This window comes from Python bivittatus, unplaced genomic scaffold (assembly GCF_059951505.1).
Source record: "Python bivittatus isolate LINGU-HERP-01145 unplaced genomic scaffold, Pbiv_v1 ctg000400_np1212, whole genome shotgun sequence".
Lineage (NCBI taxonomy): Eukaryota > Metazoa > Chordata > Lepidosauria > Squamata > Pythonidae > Python > Python bivittatus.
In genome coordinates this window covers 6,344,839-6,362,526 of record NW_028277073.1, presented here as the reverse complement: position 1 = coordinate 6,362,526, position 17,688 = coordinate 6,344,839, and the positions used below count along the sequence as shown (strand labels likewise).

Here is a 17,688-nt window from a genome sequence, read left to right as displayed (position 1 = left end):
AAAGTAATTTCAAAGTCTTAATATTCAAAAGCCAATATTCCAACATTTTCTGAGCCCTTAATCCCTTTAAAACTTTCTGTAGCCAAAACCTTTTCTAGCTTTTTGCTGTTTATTTTAAATTCTTAAAAATTAAAAAAATAGATCTTCATTTTCTTATATTAAGAATCAAAGGCACTCATCTGGTGATTGCAATCTTGTCACTTTGAAGGTGTCTTAATTTATTTGAAGCAGTTAATAGGCAATATCTGAAAGTAGTTAACAAAGGAAGTGTGAACTTAGTCTCCTTTGAAAAGGTTGTGTTTGCGGCTGGAGCAATTGTGGCAAATTCCCTTATCCCCTGAATTCTCCCCCTCAGGAGACTCTTCATGAGGAGCAACTGTAAGGAGAAACGGCTTGGCCAATCTTGCATCCTCTCTGTCCAGAGAGGGTTGTAGGAGCGATGACCTAATTGCCTCCTTATTCATGTCCGCAAACGTCAGCTCCGCTTTTTCACGGAGCCATCTTCAGTCCACCATCTTTCCTGGAAATCAAATATATAGAGGACAAATTAACCTACTGACAAATTCATCTTCATATGTATTGTAGGAAAGTACAATAATACACTTTTGATGGACAATTCCCTGCCCTCATGTTCACATGGTATAATAGTCTTGTAAGATATTGTATGATAAAATTGCAAGTTAGCACATCTTGAATACCTAGAGGAAGACAATTCTAGTTGTGAATATTAAGAGAAAGTACACATGCAGCTGCAACTTTTTTTTTTAATGTTATGCCCAAATCAGCTTTGTTGTTTTGCTCTCAATGAAGGTTTATTCTCTGGTTATAGGAGTTATTTATTGTGGAAAGTCAAATCATTGTTTCCTAAGTTCAAGGAGGTTAAATATAAGTCTGGCTAAGGAGTTCCTCCATTGTTGGCTGGGGAATTCTGGGGGTTGAAGTCCACGCATCTTAAACTTGCTGAGGTTGAGAAACACTGATCTAGATTATATCATCCCTCAAATGCAATCTGAAATAATACCCCAGAGGACATCGGTCAGAAAGGACTAGACTGGTGGACTTCCTTCTATTTACAATGCTGACTTTTGCTGTTCTCTTGGCAGATGGGGGGTTGAGCAGTGGGGTGCTTGCAGCAAGTCCTGTGGCAAGCTGGGGGTCCAAATCAGAGTGGTGCAGTGCCTACAACAGCTACAGAATGGCACAAATCGGACAGTGCATTCAAAGTACTGTGTAGGAGAGAAACCAGATTCTCGACGCCCATGCAGCCGCACCCCATGTCCTGCCCAATGGAGGACGGGGGCCTGGTCCCAGGTAAGGCATCAGTCCTATGTGGTTACATTGCTACAACCCTTCTGGGGTTGTAGCATTTGATGCCCTAATAAAGCAATAAAATATCATTGCTCATTTTGGAGCAGATCATGGAGATACTAGATTCGGTATCTCTCCCTCTTACAGATATTCATGAAATGGTAAAGCGGCTTTGTTTCAACCTCAGAACAAAACATCCCACCCAGAGCAATCTGTTGAAACATTTGGAAGTGGCTTTGTTTCCCCAAAACAAAGTACAAAATGTTTTTGAGTATTTTGGCATAGGAAACAATAGGAACAGAGGTTGTATGAGGAGAGCCATGTTGGTCTATGGTGACAAAAATCAAGAGACTTATATAGCCCTTTTTTCGACTAACAAATGTTATTGAAAGGCATGATCTTTCATGAACTACAGATCACTTCATCAGGTGCCTTCATCTGATGAAATGAGCTGCAGCTCACGAAAGTTTATGCCTTTTAATAAAATTTGTTAATAGGGACAGGGGAAAAGCTGCCTGCTCCTTTCTTTTCACCCCAGAATCACAAGAATGGATAGGGTAGCAGCTCCTAAAAGCCAGTTTGCATAAAAATTGGCAGAAGAACAAAATTTGATTCCCCCCCCCCCAAAAAAAACTTGCATAATGGCAAGTTTAGTATCCTCCTCCTCCTGTGCTGTCTTCCTCGAATTCAGTGAGAAGTATATCCCTCCTTCTGCCCTGGAGATAGGTTGATTGAAAATAATGTAAAGAGGGATTCGTAGTCTGGATCGCCTTTCCCTCTGTTTCTTTCCTCTTTAAGAAAAAGACCCTAATCTCTCACACAACCTTTTTAATTGTTTGCCACTTCCAGAGACGGAAGACATTCTGCCAGAAAATGAATTCCATTCAGTCTATTAACACAAATGGGGTGTCCTTCAAAAATGTTTCGAAGTTAATCTGTTCTTACAGGGATGTGACTGGTCATTCTTGCTAGAAGGCCCAGAAATGAAAATTCAGAAGATAACACTTGACTTGCAAGAAACAAGACAGCTTTGAAACACATCAACTGAAACAGCACAGAACACCAGACTGTCCTGCTCAGAAGGGCTGTGTTTTGTTTCATCCTCAACCCCAAATTCACACCACTCCTGTGTTTTGTTTGGAGTGCAAAATACTTGAGACAGCTGTTTCGCACTTGAAACACTTTGAGTCTGGACCATTTTGTACATCTTTTACTACTTACTGATTGTATCAAGTGGTGGCTTGTCAGAGCGCAGTGCAAACTTATTTGGAAGGCACATAGGAGAATGCCATTTGTCCGATCCAATTATTGATGTTTTTTGCTTAGAATTTTTTATTTGAACTTTCTCTGCTGTGTATTCCACAACCTCTCCAGATATATTGGATCTGCAGTTCGATTCAGATACGGAAAGAGAAAGAGAATGTAATGACAGTCTCCATCTATTTCCTTCAGCTGGTTGCATGGCTAAAGTTAATGCTGCTCTGATATTTCTCTAAATCCTTTACTCGGCACTAAACTTTGGATTTTAAAACATTATTACTTTATTTCTGTTCCTTTAAAGTCCAGGCCTTGGTGAGCATTGATCCTAGAAATGTAACATTTGAATTGTTCAATTATTTTAGTATCATATTATCAAATTTTATGTTTTAATTTTTGTTATGTTTTGGTTTTGTTTGTATTTTGTTTTTATTTTTAAATGACTTGGGTACTTGTGTTTTAATTGTATATGCAGCCCAGAGTCACATACAAGTAAGATGGGTGGCTATATAAATTCAGGAAGGAGGGAGGGAGGGAGGGAGGGAGGGAAGGAAGGAAGGAAGGAAGGATCCAGCTAGAGCAGTGTTTTTCAAACTTGGCAATTTTAAGATGTGTGGATTGCAACTCCCAGTATGGTAGCTGGAGAATTCTGGGAACTGAAGTCCACACATCTTAAAGTTGCCAAGTTTGAAAAACACTGAGCTAGAGAAACCATCTGCACATCAATCTTTTGCACACCCTGTTCTAATAACATGCACATTCATGGAACTTCCTAGGTGGATCTGCCTTATTTGTTTAATTTTTGTATCACAGGAAGACTATTTTAATAGCTACAACTTTCCTTCTTTCCACTTCCTTGATAGATCTGTTTTTCTTCTTCTCCTATGGCAGTGCTCAGTCAGCTGTGGAGAAGGCGTTCAACAACGCCAAGTGGTCTGCAAGTCCAGTGACAATGGTACTGGTCAGTGTGACAATGAGAAGCCAGAGGCTTTCCAAGTTTGCCAACTGGACGCATGCCCAGGTGAGAGAAGCTGGAATTGTGCAAGGAACTGAATAAAAGTGTATGTACACATGTGATGAAATAAAATAGCTCCATTGTTAGAAATAAACCAGAATATAGGAATGCTGATCAATATAGATATGAATGGCTCTATTCTTGCATAGACATAACAATATACGTTTAGATTTCTCTGTTGCTTTTTTGCAGTTTATTTGATACTGTAAATTAGAATCCCAAAGCATCTGGTCAAGATTCAAAACCCATGTCTTTCATCTGTATGACTAAAATTACAATTTAGGGGCAAGTTTTAGAGAAGCTCTGGGAGCCCATATTCAAGGCTTTCAGGGACAACATGTGGACCTGGGGCTGAGGTGCAATCTCTGCTTAGAGAAAGGAATTGGAAAAGGACAGGAAACAGCCCTGGAAGCTTCAAGGATGCAGAAACTACTCAGCCTGTCAGGAAGTGAGAAGAAGGATGGAATCTGTTCTCAGCCACGTGGGGCAGAAGCAGGAGCTTCTACGCCCACTCTACTTATGAGAGTTACAAAGAAAGAAAACACTTTTTTGGCATCTACCTGTCCTGAATCAGCAGCATCTGTGTTAGCGTGTGTGTGTGTGTGAGATTGTGAAAGCAGAGTGGCACCCTAGTGAGTAAGCTACACCCCTTTTACATGTTAATTGTGCATTGCATATGCATATGAAGGGGGTAGGAGCTTGTATCGAGGGCGCAGTGCTTTCATTATTTTAATGAAAGTGGTAAATCCTGCAGATGCCTCTGTCCTGCATATGTGTTTTCCTTGGAGCTGCCTTCAAGAACGTTGTTTTCAAGGAAGCTTAGGCTACAATAAGTCTGTTTATTTTTAAAGGAAGAAAGAATGCTTGTTTTGGATTTTTTTCAGAAGGCTTCAACTATGACCCCAAAAGCGGAAGATTATTCTAGGGAAAGGTCTAGTGACCCATCTGCCTTCAAACTGAGATCCAGATATGTTCCTCTACTTCTTTTCTTTCAGGAAACCCACCCAATGTCACAGCGAATGCAAACACGAGCAATCACGTGACTCCTCAGGTCCAGTGGGTTTCACAGGAGAGCGTCAAAAATCCTGTCAGCAAGGTATCGTCAAGTAAGTGCCGGGTTTCACATTCTGAATCAGCCTCTGCTTCTCTCTCAACTCTTCTATTCTCCCTGGCTTAGGAAGATTCCGTTCAGAAAATATTGGAATTGCTCTCAGGGCTGTGACAAGTTTACCATCATTTCCTGTACTTAGTATATGGAAAATAAGACAGAGGAAGTTTTTACTCAGAACAAGGAGAATCTATGCCTGAAATACATTTTGGGTTGCTTGTCATGTGTTTGATCTCCAAACTGAATATGTGTCAGCCTTACCAGGTAGACCAGACAGGAAACACAACCAGATAAATTAATTCTACTTTATTGTAAAGCTGTATTAACAGAATCTTGCATGTCTGAAAGTACAATTCTCCCGCCTTCACCTTTACAGCTTGAGAACCTAGGGAAGGTCCCTTCTGGGCCTCTTGCTCCTCTCACCTTGTAGCTGCAGGCTATGTTATCTCTTTGACTGCTCCCTAGGCAACATTTCTTTGCCCTGTCTCCCAAGGTCTTTCCCACATACCATTACAATATGGGAAACTGCCATCTTGGAGATATATTATTTCAAGCCTTCCCTGGAATACTGGGGCTGGGTGTGGGGTGGGAGTAAATGCTCTCAATCCCATTGTGTAAGTAAATAAATATATTATTCTTGAAAGTGATGATCCCTACTAAAACTTATTTAATAATCACTTGCTAAACCACCAAGCATAACATGGTTTGCAAGCTATCCAGGTCTGCAAACCTGTGAATTAAGCACATTAAATGAAACCAGTGAATTAAGCACATTAAATTTTTGAAAAAGCAATAACAGAAAATGGATCTTTATAAAATAAAATCAGAAAGATGTTGCTGTTATTGTCAACCATCATCTGAATAACCCACTGAACAGAAATAATGAAACAATTCTTTACAAGAACAGAATGATCTTGGTTTGCTTGAGACCATAAAGTGTTCCTTACTTTACAGTACACCAAGCACGTTAACTACTTTCATAATGTGGAAAATGTTTAATCTGCTTCCACTCAAAAATGTATGATCCCAGTTGAGATTAATGTTGATTCATTAGTGTAATTCTTTACATGTGTTTATTCAGATCAATGGCATTTACTCCCAGGTAAGCAAGATAGGATTAAAGCCTTCCAAGATTGTATGCCTATCTGTTCAGTCTTACCAGGCAAATATTTACTCAGAAATAAAGTGGATGAGTTCAGTGAGGCATATTCCAAGATACGTGTGTGTAGGACTGCAATTCTTCTTTGACAAATATTTTTTTCTTTTAATGAAATCAATTGCCATCTAGCATTCTTTCGGTATCTGCAAATACCCCAGATCTACCTATTCTAAGCTGCTTCTTTGCAGAAAGTTTAACCACATTTCTAAGTTGGTATTTCTGTCTGCCTGGTTTATATTTTTTAAGCCTTCTTAAGCCAGGTTGATGTAGTGGTTAAAGGTGCTCTGCTGGAAACCAGGAGATGTGAGTTCTAGTTCTGTGTTAGTCACGAGGTCAGCTGGATGATTTTGGCCAGTCACTCTCCCTTGGCCCTAGGAAGGAGACAATGGCAAGCCACTTCTAAATAATGTTGCCAAGAAAAACTACATAGACTTGTTTATTTAGTTGCCAGAAGTCAAGCCTGATTCAAAGGTACAACCCCAAAACCTATAAAGATGCCACCTCAACATATTTTCTGTTCCTCTCTTCATCTTCTCATCTTGGGCTCTGATGTAACATCCTGAATTTGTTGAGCTACTGATAAATCTAATGCCATCTGAGTGCTTGTTTTGGGGCACCTTGCCTTCTGTGAACAGTGAAGGATAGCATGTCCTTTATTCTGGACATGCATCAGTTTGAATCGGCTGCCCGTGTTCCAAACATGAATTTTAAAAATTGCTTATCATGAGAAACAGAGAGTGCATACCCACTTCTATAGTCTACATATCACTGGAACAAGGGTTGGAATGTTGGAATTGACAGTTTCTTCAGAGCAAAAGGAGATGGGAAAGGGAGGACACTAAGTGCTCATTTATGACTCCTGACGGAAAAGGTAAGTAACATAGATTGTGACGCAAATATCAGTGACATCCTGAATTTCTGATAATCCTGTTTAGTTTGTTCTATATTTTTCACTTGAAGGTCATCATGTAGCACTAGAAAATCTGTGCCTCCTCTTTTGTCTATTTCCATCTCTTTCTTTTCTCTCTCTTTCTCCTTGTTAACTCCTACTTCTAGCAGTGCTGTGATATATATATATTTATGTGTGTGTGTGTGTGTGAGATTCTACTACTTCATTATAGCAAGAATGGTGTAGACATGGTTAATTTAATTTGGATGTCCTTGTATATAACAGGGGATTGCATTCGCATAACATTGTGGCATGAACGTTTATACGTTTTCTGCACGATGACTGGACAACCCAGAAAGTTAATTAGTTATATTCTAGACTTTGATGAGTTTTTTAACCCTTCCAAATTGGGGAATTTGGCAGCAGCTTGCCTGCCTGAGCGAAGAGTATATCTTCACTTCAAGAAACCTCTTTGTAATTTTTCTTGTCACAGAGGAGCCTTGCCTTGGGGACAAGTCCGTATTCTGCCAAATGGAAGTCCTGGCCCGGTACTGCTCCATTCCGGGCTACAACAAACTGTGCTGTGAATCCTGCAGCAAAAAAGTTGCCACCACTCGGCCTCCTAGCATTGATCACAGAGCCCCTGAGACTGAAGTTCAGGAGGGGGCTGTCCTTCCCAGCCCTTTGCCACCACTGCTTTCCTACCCCACTGTTGTGAGTCATCTGCAAAGGATGAAGGCCACCACTTCAAAGGAGACGGTCCATCCCTTGCTCACCACACTTGCCAGTTTAACAGCCCACAGCACCTGCCGGGTGACTACTCCTTGGCACTGTCCTGCCAACAGCACCACAAGAGCTAGAAGATCAGGTCTCCTGTCTTCTCTTCGCCGGGTGAATGCTGGGTGGATTCCTGAGGATCTCCAGATTAATTCAACATTCCAGCAGTTCCCTGTGGTGTTGGACAAAATTTTAGCTGCATCACAGAGAGAAAGCAAATCCTCTCATGTCTCTTCAGGTGTAGCAGAACAGGAAAGGGACAATGGGGTGTCGGAACAGCCAGCTGCCATTCTTAGGACCTCCTCCCTGACATTGACATGAGCATGGCTTCCCTTTGCTAGAACTTCATCTCTCTCTTTTTCTCTCTCCACAGATTCTGTGGGGCACAGACAAGACGTTTCTTGGTTCCTTCCTAAAGCTGAAGGAATACCAATTCAGAGTAATAGCCCATTCATTTATAAAAGCAACAACAATTTTGCTGTTTTGTAGCACTTTTCTAAAGGCTTAAAAAGCAAAGCAAGAAGCAAATAGGTATAGTTACAGTGCCATTTTGTTACAAATGAGAAACCAAGAGTAATTGAATACCCAGCGCCTATAAGTTATTTCAGAGCATTATCTTCAGTAAGCAGGTCTTTTCTTTAAAGGTGCTAATAAGAGATTTTTTTTAAGTAACAAGAGAACAAAAGCAACCCAGGGGTCTTGTTTTCTTCCTCCTTGGTTTCTGCCCATTTCTGCTGCTATTCCTGTCATCTGAGTTTCTAAAATGGGCTATTTATTACACAGCTTTAGCCTGAGTGGAACATGAACTGGCTGTTTTAGGCAATGTAAGGGAGACCTCCCATGGAGGGGAGAAATGAAGAAAAGTAGTTTAAATAACAGGAAAGATGTGTATGCACAATTTGGATAAGTAGACTCCTGAATTAGCAACATAGAATCCAAGCTGATTATTTGGAGTCCTGGGGAGAGTCAGGCCTTAATTGGAAACCAAGCAGGGAGAATGTGTGAACATAATGATTGCCTGGTTGGATCAGATCAAATGTCCACATGTTCTAACCAGAAATGTTATCTAGTTGGTCCAGTTTATGAAAACTGATTTTTTTTTTTAAGGTGGGGCACCTCTGTGCTCAATGTTTTGTGGGACATGCTGGGTAGCACATTTAGAAGGGCAAAAGGGTGGTGGATTGAGATAGTTAAGGGTGCCAGAAGCATCAGGGACTAGGAATGAGGCAGGACACTGCCCTCCCTGCCTGGAGATCCAAGCCACAGAAGAGGCAACACTCTATTGTAGGATGCTATCTCTGAGCACTTACTGGCTTTGCCTCCTGGTGTTTGGCTTGTCCCACCCCTTACCTGCTCAGGAAGTGGTTGTTGTCTAATTCAGACAACATTTCTGATTCCAGCACTTTGTCTAAAGCAGCCCTCAGCTAGAGAACCACGAGCATTGGGTTTCATATAAAGGAGCAAGGACCATAACATGCAACGAACTGTCTTTGCTTCTGAAATAATGTTACAGGAACAAAAAGGTTGTACGTAGGGTCCTTTTTTATTTTAAAATGATTTGGCTTCTTTTGTCTTTCACAAGTATACTTCATTTCATTTCATTTGAAAGTATTACTTTACATTGGCAAAGTGCTGTTTTGGACTCTGCTGGAGGTGGAAAGTGAGAAGCTCCAATCTTCCTATTTTTAGTATGATATGTCCATCAAGACATTCAACATACATTAGATAATTGATTGCAGGTCTGTTTAAAAACTGCTCAGGGTGACATATAACCAGGAACTTACTGGTAGCTTTGAACATGACTTCATTATGTTGAAGAACATAAGAGCCATGTGCTGTAAGATTATTGTCTATGGGGAATGATATATGAGGAAGCTTTCAACCTGTCTAGTGTATTTTAATCGTAAAGCCCTTTCGCTAAATCATGCCTGTCTTAATACCCCAGTCCATCCCTTATATGCCCTTAAGACTCTTGATTTTCAGGGGATGTGGTTGTTTTAGATTTTACAGCAAGCTCCTTACATTTTCCTTCAAATATATTTGCATCATGAATGCAAGCTGATGGTCCTCCATTACCTGTCCTTTCTCATCCCTTTTAAAATGGCACGAGCATAAATCTCAGGGATCAGGACAATGTTTGTGTAGGGTCCAATAACTACAATTAACTCCTCAATTCCTACATCTTTGTGAGATGATTTGGATATTGCTTTGAAAAGACTTCCAATTTAGACGACTGCAGCATAAGATGGTGGGAAGGATTCCACGTTTCTCTTTTTGCAAAAAATACGTAACAGAACTCTGGAAAGTCTATAATCATTTGCATTCAGAATGGGAAACTTATCATTTGTCTTCACTGAAACTTTAGGAAGGATAAAAATTACACTTCTCACTTTAGAGGCTGTTTTGAAAGTCTGCTGTTGTGAGAAACTGATACTGATTATGCAGAATTGTGGGAAAGGAAGTAGAGAGAAGATTGGCATAATTTTATTTGGTTTAAATGATACAGGAAATCCCTTGATAGCAGAGGTCAGAAGCATTCATATATTCTCAAGGCCAGCAGACATAGATTTGGGTGGCTAGTATTTCATTCAATATGTGAACATTGGCTTCCCTTAATCTCATGTGCAGCTGTCCTCTGTGTTCAATCTCCTTTTCTCACCTTTCTTTCCTCTCTATTTGCCTTACCCCCCCCACCCCCATTCTTCCTTTGGCCCCTGTTATCCCTGACGTCCTTTGAAAATTCTGTCTTCCAGCTCTGTTGTAGACTTGCCACATGCTGCAATCTTAGCTTCATGCCACTGCCGCCGCCGCCGCCTCCTCCTCCTCCTCCTCCTCTCCCCAGGCCTTATCTAATCCTTCTTTTCATCAGAACAGCTTAGTCAACAGCAAGCAGAAAAGTCAAGATGAGAACAGTTAGGTCACTGTTAGTAAGAGATCCTTATTCTTATCCCACCCCTCTTGAATCAGGAATGCTGTGATAAGAGCTTTCATCCTAGGCCTAATCAAGTTCCTTTATTATAATATAAATACTTATCCAAATTTTTAAGACCATTTTAAAATGTGCCAGTAAATCTTGCTTTCTGGATTCAGTTCAGGCCAAACTGAGTTTGTACTATGGGTGCTAATGCCACTGAAGTAAGTGGGACTGGTACAATGAATGCAATTCAAATTTAATCAATAAATTGTGAATCTATAGAGGAAGCTGCCTGCAATAGCTATGGTTTTTCTTTTTTCCTAGCAATTTCCACCTGTTTTGTTCACCATTTACAGCAGAATCACCAGCTTCAAAAGAGACTACCTAGATCTTTGCAGGCCTTCTGTTCTGGACTTGAATCTCTCCAAAACAGGTCCCCAAAGAATGTGGCGTACTATGTTTCACTGAAGCCATATGCATGTTTACTCTCCCACATTCTAGAAATAACTCTTTTTAGGATCTAAGAAGAAAAAGTGCCTTTGGGGCTAAATGCATAGTAGCCATCCATGTAGATTTATAAACGCAGGTTCTGTATACAGGGCTAGGCAGTGCAGTGTGAGCGTCAGTGAGCACTGTAAAAACGAGAGTGCATTTGGTTTGATCAATGGCCCCACAGTTCTCTTTCCATTCTCAATGGCTTGGGACTGGTCAGTTGCTCAATAAGAATACTGGAAATTGGCTTATATTGCATCACATCATCTCCAGGATTTGACAGTAGGTCTTCTGCAAGCCTATCTGAAGATTGAATCTGGAGCCTTTTGCATCTGTATCCTGTTAATCGATGGCTGCTGGATTTAGGGCCACAAATTAGAAATTGGGAAAGTAACTGACAAGCAATAATTGCATGCCATTTTGTTCAAGAATATCATTATACCGATTTTTTTTTAAGGAAGGGCAGAACTGTCAGGCATTCTGTATCCTACCAAATATCATAGTTTTATTTTGTAAGGAATGCATTTTTATCAACAAAGGTGTTATCATAATTGACTCTCCATTTGCCCTTTAAGGACTGTCCTTGTCTGAAAAGCAACACTTGTCAGGAATGTGGTGGCAGTTTTGATGTCACTCCTTGCAGACATCTTAATAACCATTTCAAGCAAGGTGAGTCTTTCCAGGATGCTGCAGTGGTAAAAACCTCTGAATTAGAAGGAGAGGTGGAAAACACAAAATTGTTTTAGCTTGGCATTTGTGAATTCAAACTGTCAACTTTCAGACTTACAAGAATGTTATTTTCAAGACCAGCCTGTGAGAGGGACAAAGTAACCCTTTTCATACTTCAGCAACTTTTGCAACATGGAGGTAGATTTGTGTGTGGGGATGTTCCTTCTCCCTCTTAAGTGGGAATCTATCTGTATTTGTTCCATTAAGAATTAGGGTGTTACCTGTACCAATGCAAAAAATAGATCTCTTACTTCAGTGGGTCACACATGCAGAGTCTTGCATCCATACTGTACAAAGAATTGTTAATGTAAGGCCAGGCTATGATTCCCTCATTCTGTCATCGTCTCAGCCATTTTTTTTCCTAACAGTGTTCTTTGGTGCTTTCCCACCCCCCACTTTTTATTTATTTATTTTTAACCCTCTGGAGATTATTCAGAGACCTTGTTCTCAAAACAGTACTAAGCATTGAGAAATGTGCTGCAAAATCAAAGTGAAATGTCCTGGTGCCACCGTGTTACCATCAACACTCAGAGATAGCTGGGCAAAGAAAATGTTAGGTGAATTGCATTGCTATAATATGAAGAAAATTTCCATGCAATGCTTATCTGCCTCCACCCTCCCCGGCAACCTCTTTTCTTTACATAAAAGACAGTTGGCCATTTATATCATAGTTGCCAGGGAGAGAAAGTCTCCATTGACATAAAAATATGCAAAAGAGTCCAGTTGAAATGCTCCATTAAAGATAGAGTCTCTGCCTCTGAATTGTCCTCGGTGTTTGCTCGCTACAGCAATGTATATGTAAGAGAAGCTGGAATTTGGGGAAAACATTTCCAATTCCATTCAGGGGAATGCTATCAGACAAATCCAATCCTTGAAGAGTTGTAAACTTGATTAATATTTCCATGTACAAGAGTTTTGTAAATATGAGATTTAGAGCTTTTAAAAGTATTTATTAACTTTATTGTTTTTCATTTGGGGGGTGGGTGGGAAGAGAGATGTTAACCCTGTAAAAGAAAACAGGCTATTCATAAAGGATTGATGTTTTCTTTTTTAAAAAGGAGAAATACATCCTATGAGTAATTCAGTGTGACTGAATGGTCATTGATTTAGGGCTCATTTATATTTGATTTAGGTGGCATGGGAGGATCTGCCTATAGCTAAACTGCCAAGGGGTGACTGCATAGCCTTGGACCTATATCTGTTATATGCTGTGAAGTATTGGTGATGCTTGGATAGACCTCAAGGAATGTCCTCAAGTATTAGTTAAGGTGGGCCAACATCACCACTACCAAAAGCTCAAAATAAGCAGAGATTCTTTATTCTAAATGAAGATTCCTCCACCCACACTCAGCTGGTCAATGGGAAGTAATAGTCAGTAGCCTTGGAAAGTCAGGTGAGAGAAGGGTACAGAAAGAAGGAGCACTTCCTTTCTAATATTACCTATGAGATTTTAGATTGATGGTAAAAAAATTTACTCCAATATCCTACTTCCCATGGTGGAGAGCCAGGCATGAACACAATAGCTCCCTTCCCTATTAGGTGGCACTCACCTTTGAACATGACATTTCAATAGAAGCACTATGACTCATAGCTGCTGGAAGAGTTATTCTTCCAGAATTGAAAAGCGACCAAGCTAATGGCTGTCATGTCTTGTTGGGGTGATTTCCATAGAGAAATAATGAATTCACTTCAATGATTTTAAAAGGAGTTGGAATCCTGCACCATTATTATAAGCATATAAATGCAGACGGCATGGGCTCAGATTTTATGTTTCATGATTTAAAATGTTGATGTTAGCACCCATGTTAATGCCTCTGAATTTGGATGAAAATGGAAGAAGTATTTTTGTACTTTACCAAAACTTCAAGCCTAATTGTGTCCCAAGGAGTAGCCCTCTGTTTTTTTTAATATAAATTTTATTAAAAGTTTTACAAAGAACATAAAAACGAACACAGACTGATAAAGAGTAAAAGAAGCAAAGAAAGAAAAAGAGAAGAGAGAAGAAAGAAAAAAACTTTCAGAAAGAGAGAACAAAAAGAAAAAAAAAGAAACTTCCAATTTCTTTTGCAGCAAATATAAGTACAATTACAAAATTAACTATTACTCTATGATTCCCCAAGGAGTAGATCTCCAGGGTCTCAATAATAGGGTCTTTTTCACCTGAAATGTTTTAACTGAAAATGCGAAATGTGTGTAAAATATGGGCTCTTCCAGTAAGCTGCTCTTCTGTAGTTGAATGTTTTGAGTTGTTTTGTTTAAAATACAGTGGTACCTCGGGATACGAACTTAATGCGTTCCGTGACTCTGGGCGTATCCTGAGTTGGTCGTAACCCGACGCAAATTTCCCCATAGGGTTCAATGTAAATCCGGTTAATCCGTTCCGCCCTCCGAATTTGGTTGCACCCCGAAGCAAATTTTTCCATAAAGTTCAATGTAATTACCGTTAATCCGTTCTGGTGTCCGCGGACCACGCGTCAGGGGCGGGAGAACAGCTGGGCGCGGCACGAGAACGGCCGGGCGCGGTGCGGCGGGAGAATGGCCGGGCGCTGCGCAAGAGCGGCCGGGCGCCATGCAAGAGCAGCCGGGCGCGGCGCCGCGTGGCAGGAGAACGGCCGCAGACCACGTGTCAGGGGCAGAAAAATGGCCGCGGACCATGTGTCAGGGTGGAAAAATGACCATACCCCGAGGCGGAGTTCGCACATCGAGGTAAATTTTTGCGGCCGGAGCTGGTCGTAATCCGAAAAGTTCGTTAGTAGAGGTGTTCGTATCCCGAGGTACCACTGTATAGACGTTTAAGCTGTATGCTGAGAATAGGGCTTTACTGAGGTGTTTGCAAAAATGGCATAAAAAAATTAAAAATCTCATCAGATTTTAAAATCTGGCCTTCACGAAGAACTAAAAGTAAGACCATCAAACCAGTATGGAAATAGTTGCTGAACAGCTAATGCAGAAATCTGAAAGCTCTCCTAAACTGGACAGGTAAGCAGTTCCTTGGTGCATCTTGCTAGAGAGGAAATACTACAGGGAAGGAGAGAAACTGGTGTATTTGCTAGGATCAGCACAGGTGTCTGATGTGATTTCTTAGACTTCTTCTAGCTGTCCAGATAGTCATCTGGATCATCTTGGCCAGTCACATTTCTCCAATCTTTGGGCTTCAAAAAAAGTACAATTGGCCAATGTATGAATTATTGATGAGAAAAGGCTGCCTTCCTGCTCTCGAGCTTAGAAGTCATAATTACCAAATTATGTTCAAGAAAAGTCAGAAACTACAAGCTTTTTACCAAGAACAGTCTTCATCATATGTGGACACCTGTCTTGTCCCTATATACACCTAAAGCCTTCCACACTTACTCAAAATCTACTTTTCCAGGGTTAAAGAATCCTCTGGAACAGTGGATTATTTAACCAGTGATTGATTTGACAATACTGTATTTGCTAATAAATTGTGGTTTTTAAAATCATTTGTTTTGTACCAAAAAGTCAATTTATATAAATTGTGTTACTATTATTATTTCTACCCCCTCCCCTTTCTAAGGAAGGAAACAATGACTAAAACCTGTTTTTGGCCTTACTGTCTTCCTTTTAAGTAAATGTATTTATCAGGTAGAAAATCTAGCAAATAAATACATAAATAATACAGCTGGAAGACTGCAATGATTTGGTGAATTGTTCATTTTTATAATATAGGCTCCCCTAAAATATTGATTGACCTTTATTTCTTTTCCAAGACTCTTTGTTATTTGTGCATGGGTATAATTATCTATGAGAAGTTTCCCTTTTCCTTTGAATATGGAATAATTCATTTTAATGACCTATATTTTAAATAATGTCTTACAAAATGGCTACCCATTGCAATTTCTGCTAATGCAGAGGATTATATTTATCTGTTTACCCATTTATGGTGTCATTGGGTGTACATAGAACATTCCATAGAACCATATAAGCCAACATGGCACTCCCCAAGGATTTTATACTTTCTGTGGGAACGTGCTCTTTTCAGCATTTCTTCATCACAGTTAAAAATTAGCATGCTGAGATTAGAACATTGATGTAAAAAAAAAACATAAAAGGAGCATCAAATAACAAAATAGTTTTAAATTTGGCTTGTATGTTGTTTTGCTTGATTTCCCATTGGGACTATATTTGTGTATATATGCGAGCATGAGCACATACTGACATGCATACAAAGACCAAAAGACAAACCGTATCCAAATTGTGAAAATGAAACTGACAGGAAAAGTATTCTATGTGGAAACAAATTATCTTCACAAAATTTGGCATTCCATGATGGTTGATGTCCTTTAATTGGAAGAAGCCAAATACAGCCCAAACACTCCTCCAGATCTAAGAACTGTTGAACTTTTATTTTGCTATATTGATCTATGGAGAGAAAAAAACAAATCTGAAATTTATGGCTAGGTAAAGTCTTTCCTAAATCATAATATGTTCCTTGTGTCATGTTCTCCATAGCCTCCATGATTACATGGACATAAGTCTCATTGAACTCAGTGAGCTTTGATTCCAGACAAATATGACAAAATCAGGCTGCACATTCTACTGCAGTGAACAAAGAATTCAGATTTCTTTTTATCTTGGGGAAAGAACATTTATTCTACATATATTAGAAGGAAAGGCAGTTGATCAAACTTAGATGTGAGAGGAGCATAAAGCCCTTTGCAAGATAAGGTCTAGGAATCTTGGCAGGTAGGAGGATTCTGACTTGGTTCATCCATCATATTAAGACCAAACCATCGCTCACACAACAAACCAATGATCTTAAAAAATACTGTATAATGATTGTGAGAAGCTGGAAGGAAAGCATTAAGCATCCTTCAGCACTGCAGTTCCAACCAGTTGATTATTATTTAAAATAACGACAACCTGACCATCCTCCATTCTGACAACATCAAGCACATTGAAGTCAAGAAGAAGGTTAGTAGTGAATACATCATGAGAGTGAAGAAGGTCTTAAAGTCCAAACTCAGGGAAATACCATGAAGGCAATTAACACCTGGGCAATTCCAGTCATTAGATACACAGCTGGAATAGTGGACTGGACTCAAGCAGAACTAGAAGCCCTGGATAGGAAGATCAGAAAAATAATGACAACGAATTATGCCCTTCATCCACACAGCAATGTTGACAGACTCAACTTACCAAGGAGCATAGGTGAGTGTGGAATATTACAAGTACACCAGACAGTTGAAGAAGAAAAAAGGGCATTAGAAGAATATCTGAAGGACAGCGAAGTTCCACTGAAGCTAGTATACCATGAAGGCTTATTGAGATCTACAAGAAAGAACAAATGAAGAATAGAAAAGAAGCATAGCAAGGCAAAGTATTACATGGCCAGTATACACACACGCGCGCGCACACACACACAAACTGGCAAGCAAGCAGATAACAAGAAGGCCTGGCAATGGCTAAGAGCAGCAAAGTTGAAGAAAGATGGGGTAATTCTGGCTGTGCAAGACTAGCCTTAAGAACAAATGCATATAAAGCCAGAATTGAGAAGACAGGAACAGGTAGCAAATGCTGCCTCTGTAAAGAAGTTGAAGAAACAGTAGACCACCTAGTTAGCTGCTACAAGAAGATTGCACAGACTGACTACAAACAATGGCATGACAAATGGTGCATTGGAATATCTGCAAGAAATACCATTTGCCTGCAAGCAAGAACTGGTGGGACCACAAAACAGACAAAGTAATAGAAAATGAAGAAGCTAAAGTGCTCTGGGACTTTAGAATTCAAACAGAAAGGCATCTGTCACGCAACACCACAGACTTAATAGTTGATAAGAAAGACAAAAAAGTCTGGATAGTGGACATTGCAATACTTGGAGACAGCAGAATAGAAGAGAAAGAACTGGAAAGGATCACAAAATACAAAGACCTGCAAATAGAAATATGGCAAAAGAAAGTAAAGATAGTACCAATAGTAATAGGCACCTTGGGTGCAATCCCAAAAGTATCACTTGAAGACCATCGGCATTGACAAAATCACCATCAGTCAATTGCAACAGGCAGCTTTACTTGAAACA

The 17,688-nt window shown here is 39.9% G+C and overlaps 1 protein-coding gene across 2 annotated transcripts in view; it reads left to right on the top strand.

Annotated features, from left to right (window-relative positions):
* ADAMTS14 (ADAM metallopeptidase with thrombospondin type 1 motif 14) overlaps positions 1-16,023 on the top strand; it is an 81,570-nt gene extending 65,547 nt beyond the window's left edge. For both annotated transcript variants that reach the window (XM_025173629.2, XM_025173636.2), the window contains exons 19-22: positions 1,104-1,311; positions 3,457-3,586; positions 4,576-4,686; positions 7,230-16,023. In XM_025173629.2, coding sequence (XP_025029397.1) covers positions 1,104-1,311; positions 3,457-3,586; positions 4,576-4,686; positions 7,230-7,834 — 1,054 coding nt within the window. In that variant the 3' untranslated portion in view covers positions 7,835-16,023. The remainder of the gene's footprint in view (positions 1-1,103; positions 1,312-3,456; positions 3,587-4,575; positions 4,687-7,229) is intronic.
* Positions 16,024-17,688: the final 1,665 nt, after the last annotated feature.